Source organism: Engystomops pustulosus, chromosome 9 (genome assembly GCF_040894005.1).
Source record: "Engystomops pustulosus chromosome 9, aEngPut4.maternal, whole genome shotgun sequence".
Taxonomy (NCBI): domain Eukaryota; kingdom Metazoa; phylum Chordata; class Amphibia; order Anura; family Leptodactylidae; genus Engystomops; species Engystomops pustulosus.
This window is the reverse complement of record NC_092419.1, coordinates 46101100-46126846: the sequence shown is the minus strand read 5'-3', so window position 1 is coordinate 46126846 and position 25747 is coordinate 46101100. Positions and strand designations below refer to the sequence as shown.

The 25747-nt window shown below is 40.4% G+C and overlaps 1 protein-coding gene across 1 annotated transcript in view; it reads left to right on the top strand.

The window, feature by feature from the left end:
- TMEM164 (transmembrane protein 164) overlaps positions 1–25540 on the top strand; it is a 28778-nt gene extending 3238 nt beyond the window's left edge. Inside the window, exons 2-6 of the mRNA XM_072125226.1 lie at positions 12650–12699; positions 13306–13372; positions 18202–18280; positions 18980–19080; positions 19311–25540. Of these exons, the coding sequence (XP_071981327.1) occupies positions 12650–12699; positions 13306–13372; positions 18202–18280; positions 18980–19080; positions 19311–19517 (504 nt within the window). The 3' untranslated portion in view covers positions 19518–25540. The remainder of the gene's footprint in view (positions 1–12649; positions 12700–13305; positions 13373–18201; positions 18281–18979; positions 19081–19310) is intronic.
- The last annotated feature ends 207 nt before the right edge of the window (positions 25541–25747 follow it).

Here is a 25747-nt window from a genome sequence, read left to right as displayed (position 1 = left end):
CATGCGTAAACAATACGGTAACATTTGTTTTGTCAGTTCATGTGTTAGTGCGGTAACATCACGTTTACATTTAGGTTTTGTAAATGCAAATGTTAACAGTAATGAAATTAGGAAAATCACCTTTCCTCAGCTGTTTTAACCCCTTCCTGCCGCAGCCTTTTTTTGTTTTTTAATTTTTCACTCCCCACATTCGAAAATCTGTGACTTTTTTATTTTTCCATGTACAGAGCTGTGTGATGGCTTATTTTCTGCGTAACAAATTACACTTCAAAATGGTGGTATTTAATATTCCATGCCGTGTACTGGGAAGCGGGAACAAAATTCCAAATGCAGTGAAATTGGTAAAAAAAACACATTTGTGCCGAATTCTTGTTGGCTTGTATTTTTGGATTTCACTGTGCACCCCAATTGACAGGACTACTTTATTCTTATAAATATGCAGCAAAGACTCACCGGCTATGGGGAGGGCCCGGCCCACGAGGCCTCTCTTTGCACCGGGACCCCGCATGTGACGTACTATTACGTCACATGTCGGTAAGGGGTTAATGCTTTTCAAAATGCAACCAAAACACAACGTGTGACCGCACCCTCGGTTTATCATGATGGATTTTGATGGTGGATTTCCTTTCAGCCGGTATCACACTTGCATCGATTTGGATGTTGCAGCATACTAGGTGGGTTTTAAACAATCTGTTTCACCGGCTGCATTAAAGATGTGCAACACAAAGGGATTTCCGTATTTCAACCTTTGGTGTGAGGACATCTCTTCACAACCTGTGTTCCTAGACTTGCAGACTTAAAAGGAGGCCTGTCACCACCGGCCTTGCAATCCATTGAGCTCAGCTGATGTCGTAGTCAAAAGTTGCATCAGGCTATACATAGTAATAGGGGTTCTAACTAGGGCCATTGCTGTGGTGTGCATATTCATATACTGCCTGTTTTGGAATGTATATCTTTAAATGGTATATGTGTGCTTCTGTGTGGCTAAATATGAAGAAATTGGAAGGAGGTGTCACAATATTTCATATCCCTTTTCATATTTTGAAGGGGTTGGCTTTACATTAAGGATGTCCCAGTGATCAGCTGATGTTATACAGTGGCTTTAGGGATTGTGAAAGTAGAAAGTTCACACACTTGACTAAGTGCATAGTTGTTTACTTAGTGAGTACATGTAAAAGTACACAAGGAAATGACTTAAGTAACAAATAATGTAAGAGTATAAGTAGATCTTGTTATACCCTGATGGTTTCTAAGTTTTAGATCTCATGCCCATTAATATGTGCTTATCTCAACAAGCAAAAGATCCACATCCATGCCATTTACCCTGCAAAAAGGGCCTTGTGTCTTCCATATGTGTGGACATGCAGAGAAAGAAAAGGCTTGCAAATGATGTTGCTGGTTTGCTGTAAAGGAGATTTTGATATCAATATCAGTTGTGCCGGGGTCTGACTCTTGGTACACACAAAATTCAATAAATGAAGAGACCCCAGGGCTTGGAAAGCCAGGCCACACTATGGAGTGTATCCGACACAAGGATAATGACTGATCCTTCTTTGACATCTGCCTCTGGGGAGAGCTGGAGCTCATTTAGATGGCTTCTTGTCCCACTGAGATGGGGGGGGGGGGGGGTGGCTGATATTTATCTAATGTATGGCCCCTGTAGGTTGTGCTTTTCTATTATGTGTTGGTTAGTGGAGCAGACACAACCCTGGTGGCTCCTGGCTGGTGGTCTTCTTTCATCTCAGTAGATTATTCTTTATAGATCCATCCTGCTTACCAGCAGCTTTTCAGACAAATCACTGGATATACATTGAATATCTCTCATTGTTATCAGGATACAAAGACTGTAGCATTGCATGGTGGAAGAACAATGAAAGTGACGCACAGTTGGCAGCTAAAAGTTGTGCTGTTCAATGATGCGCCCGGCTGACCCCTCACGTCCTGGACCACATATTTCTGCTTTATTCTTCTGGGGAAACCATAGGTTATAATTTGAATCTATTATTGTCTATCATTGTCATGGCAGGTAATAGTCTGAGAAGGATCTGAGAAGGATCTCTGGGGTTCTTATACCGGGGATCCTAAATACTCCCCTATAAATTAAAATACAGTGAGCTGAGGTCTGGGCTCTTTGGAGACTAATCCAGGATGATGATACCCTCTATTGCTTATGTCCGGGAAATGTCTGAATTGAAAGCAAATGAAATGGTAAATTCTCTGTTGGTATATACGTTCAGCCGGCAGGGACAGTGTGTTCTGCTATAAGGTAGAAGCAGTTACATCTTAGAGGGTTAGAAGATCATGGTGGTACCTCTGCAGAGGCGCAGTGATGCTTTGGGCAGTGTTTTGCTGAGAATCCGTTGTTCCTGACGTTCACTTTATCAGACAAGCATCAGTCGTTATGTTCTGGCTGTTTTCTGTAGGTAGGTATTTGATTATATTGTCTTTCCTCATTCCTCTGTTAAAGAGCACTGCCTGAACTGTAAACTTGTGGTTTTTGGAAAACTGTCAAGTGTCTTCCAATATGGGTGTGGTGCCTGGAGCTGTCAACGTCCTTGTATATTGCATTGTATAATACAATACTAATAACTGATTACACTGCTCTTTACGTTGCGTATATTGCTGGGGTCAAAGGATAATAGGCCTGAGCTTGCATGGGTGTCTTCAGATCTTCCATTTAAGACAAAGAGTGGCAAGTGCATAAAACGGGTGCAGCAGCAGGCATGGCCTTGCTCATGACCGACGAGTTCTCCACTGTGTCATTGATACCCCAGTGACTCTTGAAGATTTCTGGGACAGGTCAGTACTGGAGTCAGTCGGTGGCCTCAGAAGTGACCGTTGTACCATTACAGTGGTCGGTCAGAGGCTACAGCAGTGACCTGCCCTGAACTTTTCATCATGGCAAAAACGCAGAAAAACAAGATATTCAAGAGTTGTCACAACTTGCTAGGCTGCAGACTCTGATACAGACCAAGTTTATTTTGATGATTTTTTTTTTTATTTGTTAACATTCAATTCCAACAATACCTCCTTTTAGGGCACATTTTTTCAGATAGCGATTTTTAGCAGACACTCAGAAGCTTGGACACTTTCCAAAAGATGCTCATTCATGAAGTGTTCCCTCCCAGTCAAAGACTGGATGTGTAATATGGCCACATCTTGGAATCCAGTATTGACCCTGTCTAAATTAAGCCTTAACAGAGCGTCATGAGGTGTGTTCAAAGAATACACAGGCGATGTTGGCTTTGGCATATGTTAAATATATTTTGAACTTGTGAAATATTATGTTTTTATAGTGTATTTACTCATAAATCTGCCTATTGTGTTCTGCCATTGTCTAGAATGTGCTCTTAATTCTCTCTTGTCAGTGTTGTGTGTGTTTTATGTATTTACTTGTGAGTTCATGGTGAAGAGCTGACATAGTACACAATGGTCTGGCTAATATATATATACAGTAGGTTTGTATTGTATTATTAGCTAGTACTTTGTGGCTATCATTACACGGTCTCTATTACAGTGCATTTTCATATATGTTATATAAAGATGTGTGGAGCATCAGTTCATGTGTCCTATCACTGCCCTATACAGCTCCTCTTTTCCATGGCCATTGGTGAGGTTGGATGATTGTTAGGTACTGTACTAACTAACTGTACTATCATGCAGATTGCCTCCTTACAGGGGTCTTTACCTAAACCACTCTTTTAGCTTTTCCTGTGACATTCTCTAGGAAAAGAAAGTATTCTAAGAATTCCCAACATGATACATAAGGTATCCTGGAACTGTATTCACTTCCATCACCATGTAGCCTGTACCATTGTGATCAGCCACTATACATCCAAAGTAATCCCATATCCATAGAATTATTTCCATCAGCAAGCTGTCAGCCGTAGCCGTAACTTTTCAACCTTAAAATTGGAGCAGTGAAAATGTAATTGAGAAATTTGCATAGCAAAACATTCAAATTCACAAATAGCGGTCAACCAAAATAGCCAAACTGACCATTTCAGTAGGGTTTTTTTTTTAATTTTGTGTGCATGAAGAGATTGACCAGACCTCCAGGTTATTATATATTTGTCACCATTAATTCCATGTATAATCAGCAAGGGTTTCATGTACATTACAATGCAAGTATAAAATACAAAAACTACAGAGATCTAGAACAATTGGAAGGAGGAGGATCCTGCCTTGAGGGCTTGCAATCTATATCAGTCAGGAATAATATGGGTCTTCTTATGTTGGTAGAAGATGGAGATTTCCACTATTAACAGCTTTTGTTCACCAACATTTGTGTTCTACTGTCCATATTGTTACTGTAAAGCCTGACATGACCTACGTTCTTATGAACTGAAATAGTAAACTGATCAGTGCTATGAGGTTCAGTAATGGATAGGATTTGCGGCTGTAATGTAGACTTCTTAATGCAGCTACAAGGAGTGAGAAGATGAGTCAGATCTAATCATCCTTGTCGCTATCAAGCCATATGTCATCTCTCTTCTGGTGGTTCTGTGAAGATATTTGTATGCACTTCTAGCCATCAGTAGCATTGTGGATGTTTTTTCAATCCAAGATTCTGCAAGATCAAATGCTTAGCATTATGCTTCAATGAAAAGTTGCTACTTTTGGAGCACGATTTGGATATATGATGCATTATGACTTTTTGGTTGTTGATCCATAAACTCCATGGTTATGAGGGGTTAATTTGAACTTGAAAAAAAATGTTATCTTCTCATATCAAATTTTAAGGCGAGGTTCAAACAATTCAAAATGCATGTTACGAGCCTCTCCTTGCTCTGGAATTCTGGGAAGTTCTTGTGATAACATGCACTTGTCTGGGGGTTGTGATGGGGGTGATATTGTATTTGGGGATTTGAATCCACTACAATCGTACATGAGTGAGCAGTGCAGGACATGTAACGTAAAGTGAGAATTATTCTTGAAATAATATGTTTTTCTATTGATGTCATTTGTTTAGCTGGCGTCCTTTCAGTACAATTTTAATTTTCATAAGAATATTAGTCCGTAGTTTGTATGCAGAGGCTCGGCTGTAGGGTGTCTGGGCTCTCTCTAGTCTGTTAGAGTTAATTCTGTCTGGTTGTGTGCACCGGAGAGAAGAGAGAGGAGTATTAGCACTGGGAACTATTACTGCAATTAGAGGATCACATATGCTCTTTTATTGTATGTGAGGACTGTGTCCCTTTGGGCCCAGTTGCCATCAGCATATTGCAGAAGCCTGTTCTGTATCCTCTCTGAGATTTCTCACTACACATTTGATGAGTTGCTGCTGCTAAGCAACAGACATGTTACATCTTACAGTATCAATTCTTTATTTCAGATGATGTCGTATTTGGTTATTTTATAACATTTTTTCATGTAACTGCAATATATGTAACCTTTATATTCTAGCAGTAAAGCAGCATTATCCCTGTGTAATGGATGGAGATTTGTCACCTGGGTAAGGCCGGCAAGGAGGAAGGATGCTGATATATCCCTGGAGACGTTATTATGTGATGTAATCCATCTCGGGAGATTTCACACTGCATTTATAAGGTCCCAGAATATATCTGCTAGGAACCAATAGAGAAATCAAATGTTAGCATGCATATAGATCCATATAACAGGATCACAGGTGGCAGTATAACACGGTGATACTTTTACTATATTTATTTCAGTTCAACACAAACATGACATCAGGTTCTGTGGGGAAAAGCAATGTTTGTCAATGGAGTCTGTTATATGCAGCCTTCTGATTTGTTTTCCTATATTTGTCTATTGAATATGTTTCCAGAACCAATTGCTGACAGATTGCAGTCACATTTATGTCCCCCACAAGGGGCTGTTATCACTGTCTTCCCAGCACAATGTGTGGGACTCTGTATCATCTCCTTCTGGTCTTCACATTGTAGTCTGTAAGAGTCATTCTCTAGCTGGGAATATTTCCACTCCTTGGAGACCAGGAACCAAAACATTAACTTTTTGCTGCATCTCCAGCATTGTGTGTTTTGGCAACCATTAACCCCTTAACACTGATGCTTGTTTTCAGCTTAATGAACAGAATTTTTTTTTAGAATCTGACATGGGTCACAATAATTGGTTTTAACATATCCAGGTGATTTTGAGATTGTTTTCTTGTAACAATTTTTTTGCGTTTTGTTTTGAATTTTTTTTTTTATTTTATTTGGCAAGTTCAGCAAAATTCTTCATTTTTAAAATTTCGAAATGTTCTGCTTTCCAGGCAGATAGTTATACTACCCAAATAGATTAAAACCCAAATATAATTTAACATTTCTAGAATGTCTTCTTTACTCGTATGATGAAATGGTTTCTTATGCGTCCTCTAACTTTTATAGTTAGGTTATTAAGCTTAGAACTTAGGTGTTTTATTGGTTCCTCATTTTGTATGAAAATAACCAAGACTCGCATTTTGACACGGCTTTCAAGTGACTTTCTGAGGCCTAAAAAATGTCTCCATTATTAACCCTTTAAGTAAAAATAATACTTTATTCTCTGGTTCACTTCAATTACTGTGATACCTCATAGTTCTTAAACCAATATTGGAGAAAATCATGTTATTTTTTTGCAAAAAGGGTTGTTGATACACCGCAATACAGATGTATACTCAGTTACAGCCGGGTCCTGCCAGGAGGCATTACCAAGTGAACAGAGGACCTGACAGTCTCGGGGCACATGCCAGACCCTGATCCTGCTGCAGTATGGATCGGATCCCCCAGTAAGCTTTTTCCGATCCCAGCTGTAGTAGATGAAAAGGTGCTTCTACTCAATACGGAGCAATGGGTCCCGAATACTTATGACGTGTGATAATTGTCCAGTGCCGTTTGTTTCCACCCTTTAAGATTGCAAAGAGCCGATGACGTTGGGGGACTGGGGAGTGAATAAATTATAGGCCAAGACTCTTGGAGGTGCTCCGTTGACGTAAGCTGGAGTATCTTAAACTAATTTGCCTAATTTTTAAAACTATCTTTCTGTGAAATTGTGTTAATTTGGATTATAACAAAAGAAGATCCTATCAGAACACATGAAGATGTTCCTCCCAGATAAATTGGTTTTGTATTGGCAGCAAAATGTAATTCACAATGAAATTTATCAGACAAGCTGTGTGGTAGAGCGGTCTCTATACACAACCCACGTAATGACTGACCCATCATTCTTCTGGAGAACCTTGCACCTCTCATTACTTCTCTCCTTTCTGATTAGAAGTTTGAGCTCTCTTTTACACATTACTTTACACTGCAGATCTGCTCACTTTGGATTCCATGTAAACTGATTTATTCAGCATGACAAATGAATGTGTAAAAGTATCACTGAGTTTTAGGGGTAGAGCACCTTGGTTTCCTGAATAAGGGTTATGTATTGTGTATTTGCTGCTGGTGGCGGTCAGAAGCGGTAGGTCTGGTCTGTACAGGCTGAAAGCTGAGCGCTTCTGGTCAATCTACAAAATATTTCCTGCCAAAACAAAAACTATTTTAACCTACTGCATTTTAAAGAAAGCGGAATAAACTTTAGAAACTTGCTGTGTAAAAATATAATACTTCATAGCTAGAATAAAATGTATTAATTATTGACAACCAAATAAAAATAGTACGTAGAAGCTTTGGAGCCAGGGTAAGCGGCAGCATTAAATTAGAATATGGCCTCCAGCTATAGCTAGAATGAATGTGCTGTGTAGCACTGTAGTTACTCTGGAATTTTTACGTCTGAGTGCAATGGATGTCCAATAGTTGTGAAGTGTCTGCAAATTGCATAATATGGAAGGGCCAAAATATGGCATATCATAGCAATGCACATATATGTTGCATCTGAATTTTCTTTTGTGTTGTATAACACTTGAATTTTAGTCCTGGAAATCTGCCTTATTATTATCTAGCCCTAGCTGCTACTTTCGATGTTTTCGCTTGTCATTACATGCGTGCTTACATTCAACGCGTATAAACTCTGAACACGCACAATCGCACTCGTGCTTATCTAGGGCTTTTAAACGCCTCCAATTGAGCTCCCACGTGTAGCGTGGATGCTCAGGAGCCTATGGCAAGTTGCAACAAGCGATGGGAATTGAAGTCTCGAGGAGAGCTCATCGGCCATCTTATCCAGGATACCATGCGGAACCTAAAATAAAAGGTATAAAAAAAAAAAAAAAAAAAAAAAAAGGGGGACGAAGGAGGGCAGGTTAGATAGGAATCTAAGGTTCAGTTACGTTTTCTCTCTGTTAACATATATCTTTAAAAAAATTAATTTACCTAGACCCACAGGTGAACCCCTTTTAAGGAGAAGAGGTAAGAGGAGGTCAGACGGAAAGTTTAAGGGAGAGAGGGCAACACCATGCTTAATTTAGAGAAGTGAAACATGGCTTTTATGATTAGTTGAGGGAAGAATATGCAGGAGAGGACCTAAAGGCCATCTAGAGTTCCCAAGACAAAATATGTTTCTCTCCAATACAATTCTCATCTGAAATGGAAGTAGTTCCACAGCCTGGGGATAAGCGATCTAGACACTATCAGTGTTTGGCCTTGACGAGTGAATGGGGGAGTATTGAGAGCAACAAGGGTGCCGGAGCATGGACAATGTGGTGACCCGTTAGTTGATAACATTTCACTATGGCACTGGCTTTAGTCAAGGTAACACTTGCCAAACGGTGCACTCTAGGGTGACACAGGACCACGTACAGGGTTTATTCTCCAATACTGTAAACACACAGAATAAGCCACAATAAGGAGGCACATTTGGTGGCCATGAAGGGATTCTGCCGTAATGTATTGACAGGTGAGGACACTACCATATAACTGCAGAGTGTGGCCTAGTCTAAATGGTATGTGCCTGGTATGTAATGATCCTTATCCACCAGCCTATCAACTACCAAAGTCCAGGGTCCCATTAGCATTCGATTATCAAATGTTCCTGTATTGCCATTAAATATCTAATCTTTTTTCCTGAAGGTGAAGGTGCGTCCATCTCGAGGTTAATTACTTGTCTTTTCTAGACTGTGTTAAGGCCCTTAAGAACATCTAGACCCGTAGGCAATAATTTTATACACCCCTAGGTGTCTGCCCAATCGCTTCTTAATCATTGCTGCAATTAATTGTTGTAGTTCTTGGTACTGAATAGGTATCTGCGAAATTGTACAGATATCACACATCATAAGTGGTTACATAATTTTCTGCGCACCAGTTGTGGAAGTAAACAAAAAGCAGGCTGCAGCTGCCCTCTCCTTGGGGACTCACCACACGCCGCTGGCAGGGTAGTGTGAAAAATAAACTTCCCTTATGTACTTGTGTATGAGCCAAGCTTTTCAGAACAATTTTTTATACATGAGTATATAAAAATAATAAACTTGCCCTCCGAGGCTCCACGTACCTCCTTTTCTCCTCATGGCTCCTCCCAGCAATGTGGGCAGAGGCATGTCTATGTCCTCTGCCCGCGCACACATTATGATGCAGTGGTGTCGCCACCTGTTGACGCCATAGGGTGTGTATAGACGTGCCTCTGCCGGGAGGAGAAGAGGAGCTGCAGGGAGCACCAGAGGGTAAACATGTAAGTTTATTATTAAGGGAGGGCCGGCTGCAACGTTTTATTATTAACCACTTTGTTTCCGATGGTCATTGGTGCCTGAATATCCAGGTAAATTTTGGACGTTCTGCTATGCGCTGCTTTATATGACGATATCTCTGGAAAAGTTTTACAAAAAAATTTATACAAAAATTTTGAATCAAAATAGAAAATCTTTAGATGCTCGATCACAGAAGAAGCCTTCCACTCCCGTGCAGAACAAAAACTGGAAACCGTTGGATCAGCACTCGTTTTGTCCGTAAAACGTAGTACAATCTTTAATGGTCCAAGGATAAAAACATTAGAAATATACAAATTGGAAGATGTTATTTATCAGGTCTTTAGTCATAGATAACATAAAAAGCATTAGTGCTCAGTAATATATCGAACTACCGGAAATGAAATCTCGGCTTCATAGCAAAATCAGGTGTCGGTAAAACGGAAGCACATTCATCAGCAACACTAACAAAACAGTAATACAATATTAGACATATAACATATGCATACTTAGCTACTCACATATTAATAGTTTGAAATCAAATCATTTCTGACGTTCAAACCTTTATAATAGGTACAATCCATTGTGAGGATCCTTTACGATTAAGTAACTTCCTTTTCCGTCAACTCCTCTACTTTTGGGCCTGACTATTTGATTTTAATAAAAATTTTTATTAATATTAATGTATTTAAACAATGTTTTATAGTGATGTTGATGAATGTGCTTCAGTTTTACCGACACCTGATTTTGCTATGAAGCAGAGATTTCACTTATGGTATAGGCAGTGTCCTTAAGTTGAATTTGTATGTAAATCGGTACTGTATATTTTATCATTGTAACCCCAGCCAAATTTTTTGGATTTTAAGAATGTTGAGTTGTCATAAGAAGCAGGATTAACAATAAAGCTTATCCATGTGGTAATTACAGACACCTTTGATAACTGTTACAGCTGTTTATTGTAGCCCAGGGCTAAAGTACAGTAAATTACCAACATCCAGAGGTCCATTTGTAACTAGGGGTCATCTGTAAGTCGGGTGTTCTTAAGTAGGGGACCACCTGTAGTTCGGTATATTACTGAGCACTTGGGCTCTCTATGTTATCTATGATTAAAGACCCGATAATGTCTAAAAACCCCCAGATGACATCTTCCAATTTCATGGCTGTATATTTCTAGTACTTTTATACTTGGACCAATAAAGATTGTATTACGTTTTACCAACAATTGAGTGCTGATCCATTATATGTTTCAAGTTTCATATAAAAAAAATTTTACTTTTGTTTTTTTATATGACATGTGAGACTTTAACTTGATAGGATACTTTTATTAATTACACATTTTTTTAGTTATAAACTTGCCAATGTTTGACTTCAAATGTGAAAAGATAAGCTTTTGTTGTCATTTTTTTCATTTTTATAAAATAAATACTAACTTTTATCAAAATATGTTATAAATATGTACAGCATTATTCCATCAGCCTTTACCATTTTCAGATGCAGGGGGTGCATGTACTTCTGTATAGTGAAAGTCTTTCCTGCATCGGCTTCTACATTCTGCCTTCAGCTGACAGGGTGAAGGGGGGTGCACTTCAAACACCGTTATCTCCAGAGCCCTTGCACCTAGAAACATAATTCTTAAGTTGGCGACTGTCAACGTTTATAATCGTTTTTATGCACAGGGCATGCGTAAATAGAGAGTATATATTATTCATTCTTTATTTGTATAGCGCCTACAGATTACGCAGCGCTGCACAGAGTTTGCCAAATTGGTCCATGTCCCCATGGTGCTCACAATCTAAACAACCTACCAGTATGTTTTTGGAGTGTGGGAGGAAACCAGAGGACCCGGAGGAAACCCATACAAACTCTTTGCAGATGTTGACCTGGGTGGATTAGAACTACAAGGCAGAAGTGCTATCCACTCAGCCACCGTGCCGCCCTTAATATAGCCATATGGCAGTTATGTATGGGTTAAGGGAGGACATGTTATTAGTGAGGGAAGGCCGCTGCTGGACATGTTATTAGTGAGGGGAGGCCGCTGCTGAACATGTTACTAGTGACAGTAGGCCGCTGCTGGACACTTGATTAGTGACGGGAGGCCGCTGCTGGATTATTTTTTTTTTTTAAGAGTAGAGGCTACATTTCTTACCATAGGCTTATACTTGAATCAATAAGTTTTTCCAGTTGTGGAAAAATTGGGCACCTTGGCTTATACTTGGGTATATACAGTATATAGAGTACTGAAATTATTCAGAATGCTGACAAAGGCATTTTTAAAAGCAGCATAGAGGCTTTGTATCCTGTCACCAGGTAAAAATCACATTACTGATGACCAGTTCACTTAAAAGGTCTGTTACCTAAACTCTGGTAAACATCTGACTTTGTTCCAGAGGACCTGTAGCTGTGCGTATGTGCTATAATAGGATGGCTTAAAGGGAACCTATCACCAGGAATATCATTTTTAGTTGGTGACAGATTCCAATATCCTATACTATGCTGATTTTAAAAATTCCTTTATTATAAGCTACTGAAATGATTCAGAATGTTCCCAGCCAGCAGCAGGTGGTGAGTCCCACTTCCTGTCAAATGCATTGAGCAGGCAGGGGAGGGAGAGGGATGGTGTAGCAGAGAGGAGGAATGTATTAGGAGACACAGGCACACACAGGCTGCAGCTGCCACTTCCCCAGTGAATCACAACATGCTGCTGGCAGGGAGCCAGGTAATGAAAAATAAACTATTATAGACTGCTGAAATGATTCAGAATCTTTCATTTCAGAGAATAGGCTATTGGAACCAGCTAACAAAATAACATTCCTGACAGGTTCCCTTTAAACTGGCTAGAAAAGGAGCTGCTATTTCTAGGAGGGTCCTACTTTCATGTTGTTGTCACATATCTAGTTGATTTTTATCGTTTTGCACACGTCCCAGAAGACTACGAGTGATCTGTGGACTTTCTCTATTTTTGCATAACAGTAATCTCATTCAATGTGATGAGCTTTTTTTAATATTTGATTATATTTTCCACAATTGTGTTATTGTAAAGTTAAAAAGAAATGGAAGTGTTGAGTAACCATGCTGTTTTGCTTGACATTGCAGATATTTCTCCTGGCATGCCCCCCGTGTAAAGCAGCCACCATAATATTTAGGTGAGTAGCCTACTTTAAAGTGTTTTGCTAGTCAGCTGATTGATATATAGTGTTGTCAAAAAAGATTCTGTGTTGTATTATGGTCACCTGGTTTAGTTAGTCTTCATGTATTATACTTCATATAAACGTGATCACAGTCATTTCCAATGAGAAGTCAGATCTGGGTATATTTGGTACCCCTCACATATGAAGGCAGCACAGATCTCAATGATCTATACCTGGAGTTGATGAATTCCTTTTTTAAAATTGCTTCATATTTTGAAATCAAAATTTAAAAGGAATACACAAACGCTGGGCTTACATCATTATGATATGTGCCAACACCCAAACTAAACCAAATATACTTAAAACTATTACTTTAGTTCTTCAGACCTTTTCTCACCTCTCTGCTCAGGAGTCCAGCGGTTAGTCCAGTGTAGATGATTGCTTGGTCCTGTTATTTGTGTCATGTATCACTAACTAAATATTTCTGTCCCTTGTGTCATGAAGGGTTTCTTGAGTTGAGAATATATAAAGAATAGGAAAGTGTAATTTTATATTTTAACCCAACCCGATAAATTGGATGCCACCTCCATTGGGGTTTAACAGTGTCACTTCTGTTTTCAGGTTGCAGATGCATATGCTGAATGGGGCCCTCCTCGCTTTGTTATTCCCAGTGCTCAACACACGAATGGTAAGCAATCTAGATGGGACAGCTAAATGTCATTTGGTTTGTCAGGCTGCAGCGTAAAATACAGTTTCTTACAGTGTTGATACATGTGAACACAGACTAAGGCTCTTTACACACGGACCATTTTTATATGGGTAGCCCCCGGTCAGATTCACATCAAGAGGTAATACAGTCATCCATCTGAATGGCCATATTGCCCACCATACGGAATCTTTTGCTGGATTTACTAGGCGGTCACACATCTTCCTATGGAGAGTGGAGGGGCGAGGCGCACACAGCCGTGTTCAAGGGGCCTAACTCCACATTGCAGTAAAAGGCATGATGGAAACAAGGAGGAGGAGCAACAAAAGAGACGTCTGATTGGCTCAGAGCTTAGCTGACCAATGTCACATCACTGAAGGAAGATCCTGCCTATACTCCTCCAGTATAGAAAGAGAAAGATGTACATGGCAAACTACAGCAGAGGGGGAAAGGTTTAAGTGGTTGTCCAGGAGTAAGAAAAATTAACAGGGATGGACTGCATAAAGAATAAACTTGTTCTTGCCTTGTCTGGCACTTCCGGTGTCCCATGCCGCGGTTCCTCCATGCCATGGCCCTGTTTGTTCACAGGGGTACAGAAGCTCCAAAGAGGCCGGGCATGCCTGATACAGCACTGGGAGAGGAGATGGGTTGGCATACCCGGCCGCCCGTAGGTTGTCCGTGCAGAGCTTCCCTGCCCTCATAAACAAACAGCAGCCCCTCCCTGGCCACCTTGCTATTTTCTTTTTGCTCTCGCACATCCCCTTTAAATATGCTGATCACCTATTATCTGACAGTTCTCTCGAATTAACTAGACACTCGCTTTGGTTCTATGATTTGATCCTGGGTTTCTTAGTAAAAGGTTGGACAGGACTCGGAAGGTCCTGCTTACCCCACCCTTACAGTATGATTGACTATAGAGCTGCCAATCACACTGGGGGGGGTGGGGGTGGGGGGTAGAGACTACACACTATTTCTTCTAGAGGTATCTGCACACATTGGGCCACATTCAGTATTATTGATGCAAACTGCATAATGTGTAGTTTGCCATACTATAGCATGCAGAGTGCACCCGGAGCACGTTTTTTTTATGGTGCACTCCACTTAACAGGCGTGCGCCACAATTATATGGGTCTTCCGTATTGCACGGTGCGAAGACCCCTTATGTGCACAGTTTTGTGTTGCTGTGTGCATAGTGCAGCCACGACACAATACTAATGTAAGCACTTAATACATATATACATACGCAAGCAGTTTGTGCATTGATTTATGTGCAGTCTACGCCAGAACACTGGAGCTCACTGCTTAGTAAATGTGGCCCTTTGTGGTATATCTGTGGATTTGATGCTTTTAATTTCCACGTTGTAATACAGTAGTATATTAGTGTGTGGGATTGATGGTATGTGGAAAAATCCAAACTTTTCCACAGCTTCTTTGCCTCCATCATATACTGCTGTCGGGCACAGGTTTACTAAGACTCCCCCTACCTTCTCTTTCCTGCAGAGATCTGAAGGAGCCATTTGCATAAATAAGCTATGGCTCAGGGATGATACTAGTAGATGTAGTAATGATTGTGCATTTCCTAGCAGCCAAAGTACAGTACATGGGGTTATCTCTCTCGTCCTCTTGTTTATCAGGTAGCATATGGTTTTATCTAGGAATGTTTACATGTTTAAAGCTCTTGAAGGCATGGACACTAGATTACCTCCCAGCATGCTCTACCACCACCGTATAGGTCAGTGATGGCGAACCTTTTGGAGACAGAGTGCCCAAACTACAACCAAAATACACTTATTTACCGTGAAGTGCCAACATGGAATTTTAAGCAGTAAATTATTGCTACCTGTTGTTCCACAACTTTCAATCGTATCGGGCCCCTGAGGCCATCAATACAGTTGAAAGAAGGACGGCAAATTCAGACTCTCGTTGCAGCTTCTCTCCAGGGTCTCTCTGTAGAGGAAGAATGGTGGGTCCAGAATGAAGACCTTTGAAAGGTATTGCAGTTCTGTCAACACCTTCCCCACAGTTCCATACAGCCAATGAAGTGTCACTTTAAAATAGTGCTGAGAGCAGCATCTCTTAAGTTGCCTGGGACTGCAGGAAGATTTGGTGGATTTGGTCCTATTTGGGGAACTCTGTCCTGGGGTGATGGCCTGAGTGCCCAAAGAAATGGCTCTGAGTGCCACTTCTGGCACCAGTGCCATAGGTTCGCCATCACTGGTATAGGTGGTCACGTCTACTGCCGGTGTAACAAATATAAGTGTTGACCAGAATACTTATGGGCAAAACTTTTTTAGCTTGTTTAACAAGAGTTCATGCACAGTATTCAAGAAACTTTCCTGCGGTTCTTAAAGGGGTTGTCCAGAAAAATAAAATATAAAATTAAAAAATATAATTTTTAAGCAGGCGCTGGTCCTGAGGTGCCTATAAAATTATTATCCCATTATTATGGGACTTGAAGTTATGACCCTTGGTAACAGAGGTAGCATGCTAGTGTGTGGAGTAGCACAAGAGCAAGGTTTTCTTGCACTAAAATGAACATTTGGAGATGTATGTACTTTAAAAGATTACAGTTATCAATATTATATAGTTAATAAAAATTGGCTTTTGGGCTAAGAAATTCATCACCTGCCTCACCACACTTTGCTGCTGCCTCTGATACCAAGGGCCATGCGTATGAATCTCATGTAATAAAAATTGCCTGTAATATGTGTAGGCATTAGTGCTACTGCCGAAAGGAGACTTCCCCTTCTTACAGAAGATGGGGGGGGGGGGGGTGGTATTTCCTACTCTGTCATAAATAAACCCCTTCAAGCTAGAGCTGTACATGAGAGCTGGGAAATAACTTGCATGTAAAGCTAGAATGACACGGCGACCTTGGCCATATGTTAGTGAATTGCATATCACTAAATATTCCATCAATCTGCTGCCTGTCGTTGGTTTCAGAGTATAGGTCACTCAGGCCTAATGTTACTCACTGTATCATTACTGATCGGTCCCTATGCCTATAACAAGTACACACCTTTATTTGCTCGTATTCCATTCTAGACGGCTTTGGCATTTTTTATATAATTGTTTTCATGTATTCTATATTCAAAGAGTTTTCTGTATTTTCATGACTATAAAAATTGTAGATTCACACTCAAGGCATCAAAACTATGAATTAACGCATTTGGAATTATATACAGGCATTTACATACAAGATAGGTTCTTAAGTTGAATTTGTATGCAAGTCGGAACTCTATATTTTATCATTGTAATCCCAGCAAACAAAAATGTTTTGGTCTCTGTGACAATTGGATTTTAAAAATGTTGGGTTGTCATAAGAATCAGGATTAACACTAAAGCTTCATTACAGACACCTGTGATAACTGTTATAGCTGTTTATTGTAGCCTAGGGTACAGAGTCGTCTGTAAGTCAGGTGTTCTTAAGTAGGGGACCGCTTGTACTTAACAAAAAAAGTGTGAAACATCTGATAATATGTCTTATATTTTAGGTTCCTTTTGCTTTGATTACTGCTTTACGTCTTAAAGCTTATCAAGAGAAGCCAAGAATGTGCAGTCACCAGAGAAGGTTTTCACATCACAGGTGCCCTGTCAGGGGTAATAAGTGGGATTTCTTGCCCTATAAATGTGGTTGGGACCATCAGTTGTGTTGGGACCATCAGTCAGGTGGATACAGCTGATAGTCCTACTGAATAGACTGTTAGAATTTGTATTATGGCTAGAAAAGAGCAGATAAGAAAAACGAGTGGCCATCATTACTCTAAGAAATCAAAGTCAGTCAGAAAAATTGGGAAAACTTTGAAAGTGTCCCCAAATGCAGTTGCAAAAACCGTCAAGCGCTACAAAGAAACTGGCTGACATGAGGACTGCCCCAGGGAAGGAAGACTAAGAGTCTCCTCTGCTGCGGAGGATAAGTTCATCCGAGTCACCAGCCTCAGAAATCGCAGGATAACAGCAGCTCAGATTAGAGACCAGATCACTGCTGCACAGAGTTCTAGCAGCAGACACATCTCTACAACCACTGGTGAGAGGAGACTGTGTGCAGCAGCCTTCATGGTAACATAGCTGCTAGGAAACCACTGCTAAGGACAGGCAACAAGCAGAAAAGACTTGTTTGGGTTAAAGAACACAAGGAATAGACATTAGACCAGTGGAATCTGTGCTTTGGTCTTAGATCTTTGATTCCAACCACCGTGTCTTTGTGCAACGCAGAAAAGGTAAGGGCTATTTGACCATGAAGAGTGATGGGGGGGGGGGGGGGTACGCCAGATGACCTGGCCTCCACAGTCACCAGACGTGAACCCAATAGAGATGATTTGGGGTGAGTTGGACTGCAAAGTGAAGGCAAACGGGCCAACAAGTTCTAAGCATCTCTGGGAAATGCCAAGAGTTTGCAAAGCAGTAATCAAAGCAAAAGGATCCTAGAATATAAGACAAATTGTCAGCTGTTTCATACTTTTTAAGTTAAGTATATAATTCCACATGTGATAATTCATAGTTTTGATGCGTTCAGTGTGAATCTACAATTTTTATAGTCATGAATATACAGAAAACTCTGAGAAGGTGTCCAAACTTTTGGTCTGCACTGTATATATATTATAAGGCCTCATCATGTACATGAGCTGTCTTCTGCCATTTTACTTTGACCCCTAAATAAAAGGAATCGCACTTGACAGTCACCGCTTATTGGAGACAGAGCTCCAAATCTTTTATATAGACACTTGATCACAGAATTTTGATCCTGGATTTTCCAGTTTTGTGTTATTTTCCTCTTTATGAAGTGATGATGTTTTCATGTGTCATTGCAGTTGCCCTTTGAAGTTGAAGTGTATTATATCCAACACATCCTACTGTATGTGGTGCCCATCTACCTGCTGAGGAAAGGAGGTATGTGCTGCAGCCGCCATCTGTAGGACCTGTTCACATTACATGGTCCCAACCTACACATTACATGTCCCCATCTGTAATAGGAAACCATTGAATATTTACTTCATATTTATTCATGGATTTTCATGACATTTTATTCTACAGAAGTCCCATAGGATGCATTAAACCGACCCATAGAGGACATTTGTTGTTGACCCATAAATAATGACAAGCTACTGAGAAGAACATGACTTATCCGTTATTAGATGTGACACTGTTGTATACATCACAAGACTTTTCAAGGCCTATACATTATAGCAAGATATAGCAGTTCTAGTATAACTGAGGCCGTACTTGTACATTGTACTGCTTGAGCTTGCTGTATACTATCCATGTACATTCCCCTTAAAATTAGCACTAACACTTTAGCTTGTGGCTTATGTATCTAGTTGTTCAGCCAAAACACCAAGTATAACAAATGATGTATAAATAGCTTTCAGGTGTGATTTTTAATTACTTTTTTTTTTTTTTTTTTTTTTTATATATACCGGTACTTCATTTAAAGTACTGTATGATGCTGACACCTAGTGGTCAGGGGGGGAAATGCTTTGAACTATGAATTTCTTTTGCATTTTTATTTCCTTTAGTGGTTATTCATAGCTATATAAAATAGTGTGTTACTAACTGTCTTGTTTATGTTCTGTATTACTCTTTATTTAGGTGCCTACACTCCAGAGCCTCTCTGTAACTTCTGGTGGGCGATTTTATCAACTGGACTCATGTTTTTCTACCATTTCAGCTTTTTGCAGGTCCTTGGCATTGTAAGTACAAATTGTCTGTAAGAGAGATAAAACATGTGGGGAGGAGACTGCACTCTTTTTATAGAGGTACTGAGGAGGTTTGTGTACGTTTAATGATGATGGACCATAGGGTTCTGGCAGGTGGGGGAAGTGGCATGTTCCTATAAAATTACACCTGTATGTATTCACCGCTGCCTTGATGTCACATTTTGGCCTAATTGTTTTTTTTCTTTATTTAATTGTTTGCTTAGATGACGGAGGTGAACCTGAACAACATGTTGTGCCCAGCCATTTCAGACCCTTTCTATGGGCCTTGGTATCGTATATGGGCCTCCGGCCATCAAACACTCATGACCATGATCCATGGGAAACTTATAGTGGCGCTGTTCTCACCTGGTCTGCCAGGTTACAGATTCCTGGTGGAGCTGATTCCCTTTTCCGGAAAGAAAGTGGATTAAATCGTCACTATGGGAATGATCTGTTTTAACCTCTTTAAAGCCAAATTAAGCATATGGAGGTTAAAAAGGGCTACAAGCACTTTGATGATTAAACAGTGTTAAGGACTTCCAACTACAGAATCAAGTGACCTTACAGAACGGACCACAGTGTATAACACTTTTTCAGACTTTTTTTTTTAACTTTTTAAAATTTCCGCTGCCCTTTGAGCCAAAATGCTTTTGTTCTAGCAGCAGAAGAGTTCGTAACCTGAGGGCTATGGTGGCTGAACCTCTTTTGCACAAGGACAGGGAACACCATTGGTTTTACTTTGTTTGCATAGTCTGTTACAAGAACTAATTATTTTATTTATAGATTTTTTTTTTTTTTTTTTTTTTAATATGGATTTTGCTATCCAGCACAAACAGGCGTTTGCCCATGTGCCCAGTCATGTGGCTCACTAAAACCACTCTGGCTTGATGAAAAGGTTCATTACTATCTCGGAAAAATGAATCGATAGAAAAGCCAACCTTGCAGCACTCCATTTTATTTCTAATTTAAAATATCTCATGGTTTTATACATGTTTTGCCAAAATATACCTCTACTACCTGATCATGTTATCATACTAGTCCAGCCAAGGGCACACAGAGATTGCCCAGAGATTCCTGGGCTCAAATATTTGCAGCCTTGAGGAATAATGTGTACAAAATCGGTGGCCTTGTGCCATTGACAAGATTCCTTAATCACTCCAACCCCAGAGATAAACTCTGTATCCTGCTCTGCTACATCTGTGTGTATGGTACATATACTAGGCTTTATTTAGGAGGCCATAGGCCACAACGGTCTCTTCTGAATGCTTTAGCTTCTTGCTTTAGCTATTCCTGGCACCACTGCCCCCGGCGGCATCACTTGTTGGTCTATACATTGGCAGAGTTTCGGGTGCTGCATACATTGCTATGTGGCTTGATACGACCCAGTAGGGAAGAGTTGTTGTTGATTCACATGTTATTCGTGTATGATCAGCATAGTGTGTGATTATCTCATGTCATATTCAATGTTACAAGTCGCACCAGCTCATGATGTTACACTGGTGCGATGTAGATCTGTAGATACCCTGTTTCGTCTCCTTTAGTCTTTTGCTATCATGTATCTTAGTTAATATAGACTAGAGCAGAGTGCCCCCAGGTGTGTACAGGACTAGCCTCAGGGAGGCTGCACTTTGTTGAGGTGTGATTGGGTATGTGTTCTTCCCAATATGAGCATCTGTAACATCCAACAAGCAGCAGTTTATACATCTGCTCCTTTGCTTTCGCTTGCATCCATGGAGATCTGCATATATCTGTATCTGGAGAATCTGCCTTTAAGTGTATGTACATTAGGAGAAAAACATTTCCTGACCATCAGATGATTTATATCCTGCATTTATTTAGAATTTTTCCCTTGGCTTTCTTGTTCTTCAGTTCTTTTCCCAGACCTCCATGGTGAGGAAAGACTCTTGTGTCATGTATAGGAAACATCATAGCACTTAAAGAGATTATTCTGTATATTTACATGCAGCTTGGAAGACATTGTACAGTTATGGAGGACATTGTACAGTTATGGAGGATATTATTGCAATTGGTTGAGACAGGATCTGATGGGTAACATTTCCATTCTGCAGATGCTCCCTCCTTCAAACTTCCTGTTTCTTTAGAAGCCTAACAGCAGGACCGAACTTTACCTCTCCAGCTAAAGATCTGTATTGTCTCTGAAGATATATATGAATGACGCATACATACAAGGGGGAGTAGAGGATGTTTATTAATACTTGTACTCTGGAAACATTATTAAAAAGGCAGATACTCTTTAAAGGGGTTGTCCATGGTTTGAAACAATTTCTGCTTTCTCCCAAAACCAAAAAATCAAGTTTTCCCTTATTTTTGAAAGAAAGCAGCTATGTTTTTCAACCTCTGGACAATCCCTTTAAGTGTGTTCTCAGGTGACGGGTCAGTGTTGACCACATAACTTTAGTGCCATAAATAAGCAATGTGCATACAATCCTTCACATTCCAACCCCCAAGTTATCTGGTCTCTATTTATGAGACTTGTCTTCCCTTTAATATGTTTTTCTTCCTCTAACCTTTCTTGGAGATGTGTGCAGTTTAATGTACATGTATTTTTACAAACTGGATGTACAACAGGATTTCAGTCTTGTACATATTTTAATAGCTTTTAAGAACTTTTAAGCAAATATCTGTAACCTCAATGCTGATCATATTCTTACATATTAATGTACACTCCTATAATTTGCGGTGAAGTCTACTTTGACTTTATATTAGGCCCAAATTATAACCATAATGCATAACAGGACACTTTAGGAAACTTGGGGAAACTTTTGACAGATTCACTAGTGATCTACAATAATCTTCCATAAAATGATAACACGTTGCCTAAAAGCTCATCTATTAGTACTGCAGACCAAAATATGGAGCTGCAGCCTGGTCCTAGGCACTTTTTCTACCAGCATCAAACATGTTGCTTCTCTGTCTATATTGGTACATTCCTATCCACCTCTGGGTTTATTGTAAAAGCTGCTGTAATCTAGTAGATTCCTTCTACAGGCACATGAATACCTTGTAGTAATTACATGTATCAGCAGCCTATATGGTTTAAAGGGATTTAGAGCCCTGGAGCGATGGGGATCTGGGATCAAGTCTCAAGGTCAACATTTGCAAAGATTTTGTAAGTTCTCTCTGTGTTTGCGTGGGTTTCTCTGGGTCCTCCGGTTTACTCCTACACTCCAAAACATACTAGTAGGTTGATTAGATTGTGAGCCCCATGGGGAGAGAGACTGATCTGGCAAACTGTGCAGCGCTGAGTAATAAAAGAATTCTTATAATTATTACATGTGTCCATAAACATATACTGGCAGACAGACAGTCCTCATAATGTGGGAAGCTCAGGATGGAAAGATGCTGCATACTATGTCTTTCCATCCTGCTCCCTCCTGCTGAACAAAACATATGCACAGCGGAGGCCACAATAACCTAAGGGGCAGATGCAAAATATTACATCCATCGCCGGCCTATGCTCAGCAGGAGGGAGGTTCCCAGTCGTGTTACTGTCTATATAACATAACTGGAGGAAACTCCTTTAATATCAGCATCAGCCAAACACTGCTTTCAGGGAGAGGGGCAGGAACAGGATGATGTATGTGTCCCTCTGTTGTACGGACACATTGGGAATCCGCCTGACTTGGAGGGCACATACATCACAATACTTAGGCTGCATTCACACTACCGCAAGGGGGGCGTATATATGGCCGATATACGTCCCCCAAAAACGGCAATGGGCGCGCAGCGCCCTATGGGAGCGGTACGGTGCAGCGCACGTGCTGCACCGTACCGCTCCTTCCCCTGTGAAAAAATAGGACATGTCGTATTTTTCCACGGCATACTGCGCCGTGTGCCATGTATCCCTATGGAGAGGGGCGGGGGTGAGCAGCGCTCCTCCTCTCCCCGTGCCCGCCGTGCTACGGGCATCGGTCGTGTAAATCCAGCCTTACAATGGAGGGCAAAGGTGCGAGGGGACATGGCCGTGGAAGAAAGGGACCCTTGAACCCTCAGTGGGATTATTAGATGGAATGATCACTTGACCCAACCATAGCATTGGTCATGACCATAGGAAGCCAGATGAATTACTGAAAGCTGGCAGCACAGCTTGCAGTTAGCACTTAAGCCCTGTATTTCTGACCATGTATGTACAGTACACTGCTAAATGTTCACATAGGAGCGGATAGTGTTTGTAGATATCACTGTGAGTAGTAACGATGTGGAAATTCCTAGAGCTACATTGTATGATCATGTGCTACAATCTTCATGTCGTTTAAATGAGGCAGTAAAATCAGGATTATTTTTTGGGATCCTCTTCTGATTTTGATGTACAAGTATAAATATATATTTTATGTATTTAGGTGTTTTGCCACCTGTTATGTGTAGCCATGTGATGTATATGTATATTTTATGTTTTTATCGCAGGGATCATCCATTAATACAGAAGAAATCCTAAAAGTTTTCTGCCCTTCATAGTCAAGTTACATTATATGATGAATCTTTTATATGCAGTTAACATTTTGTTAAACTTGATTGTTTAACGTATAAACAGTGAGTATCTCATTGATCCATTGAATACCGTCATAGAGGATATAACTATTTCCTGGGTTATATTGCACTGGAGAAATGTTATGGTATTGTGTGAAATTCTGGTGCCAAATTCAACACATCCCTAGCAGGTACTCATCATGTGGGCATCTGGATGCTCTTGGAAAGGGCATTACATGTGCCTATTGTATGGTCTCTGCAGCCACAAGATGAGGCTGGTGCTCAGTGACAATGTACTGAAACCCTTTTTGGTAGATAATAGGTGATGGCATTCATAGTGTTAATGCAGATGAATTAAACAAAAGGTATCTTGAATTTTATATCCGAACCTTTAATCCCGTAAGAATTTATGCCCACCAACCTGTTCTGTAGGACAGGGTTACAATGATGCAGATTTATGGTGTACATGATTCTGCATGACAATGACATGTAAGGAGTCACAGGGGCAGAGAAGAGTCAGGCTTAGGTGTCGCCCCCCCCCAGGTCCATCATTACAAGTTCTGGAACGTAGCTTATATGGTGTGGTGGGGAGGGGAAGAGGGGGGTGATTGTCCAGGAGGGGACAGGCTCTGTGACAGATGGTTTTCAGCACAATGCTTAATCTCTGTGGTATAAAAGCATCATTGTTAACCTGTCACTATCCTGGATAACAAATCCTCATCGCTTGTTCCCCTCAAACAGTGGCTTACATATTAGTTGGGGTCCATCCACTCTGCCATTCAGCTTGCTGCAGTGGTCTCAGCCATCCAGAGAGCTTTGCTGTCATTTCCATTCATCTCATTGCCTTTTCACATTTCTGTCCCATTCAAGAATGACTGTGCCGCAGTAGCTTTATGGTGGCCATGTCTCCTCTATACAGTACCATGGATAAAATAGATATCAAAGGCATGAATGTGGGACATTTCTGGTGAGAATAAAAGCTTAATATTCTTCACATTCTCAGTAAAACTGATGTGAAGGGGGCAAGTGACCACATACATCTTTGATCAGATACTCTTGGTCATCTATGAATTCATCACTTTGAAACAAAAGATTTCTGGTGCCATACATAGTGCCAAAACGAACCCATCTCTATATATCTTCACTTGTATTCACCTGCTCTATTCATATGGCCATGACTTGTCCATATTATCCCTGAACAACCGTGGATCTAATGACCTGAACCAGCATCACAGTGCTCTATGTAGATGGTAGATGATGGTCAGATCATCTGTGGCTCTGATGACCAAACAGGAATTAGCCATTTGAGAATTACATGAAAGGTAGTTTGCGGAATCTGTACTAAGAAGTGACCCTTAGAATAATTGTTTCATCCAACCCTAAATCAAGTAAAAATCAATTCTATAGTAAATGTTGCTTCTTTACTGCATCCTTAAAGGTGGTGGCACATACATTGGTGCTGACCTAAATGAAAGGGATTTGCCTTTAACCTTAGACAGAAACTCCATAACAACCTCGCCACCACCCTTAGAGGGAGATTCCGCTTCTTAATGTCCTCACATATGATTCAGACATGTCCAGGAGATGACATCTGCACTGATCTCATTGGAGAGTCCACTGCCACCATCCTGAATGTAACATCCAGTCAGGAAAACCAACCAGGCGTCTGCTCTTGGCGCCTTAGTTTGACCATCTGATAAGTTAAAAACCCAACTTAAATATATTATGGAAAGATCCGGGCAAGGCAATGTTTCCCTGGTAAATTACACGTTTGTATATGTTTTCTAGTGCCTCTGGTGTTTCATAGAGATCCCCCCCCCCTTTACTATTTATTCCTACAGGGAAGTGGAAGATCTGTGTGTGACTGTGTTGTGGTGTTGTGTTTCTAACTTCTTTTTACTACAATTGTGCAAAGAAAACTTTTGTTAATATTTGAAAATAAAATGTTATTTGTGGAAAAACTTGAGTATGTCTTGATAGCTGACATCTTTTTGGGTTCCAAACTGTTTAGTACACCTTTCTTTTTGCTTGGGAACTAACTTCCAAAATGCACATTAGGCCTTGTCCCTGCAGTATCCACAATGAACAAGAAGAGGCTTGTAAGAACAATAAGACTCAGTATAATAAGCGTACATTCACACAACCAAGTTCGGGGCGGTATATATGTCTCCCA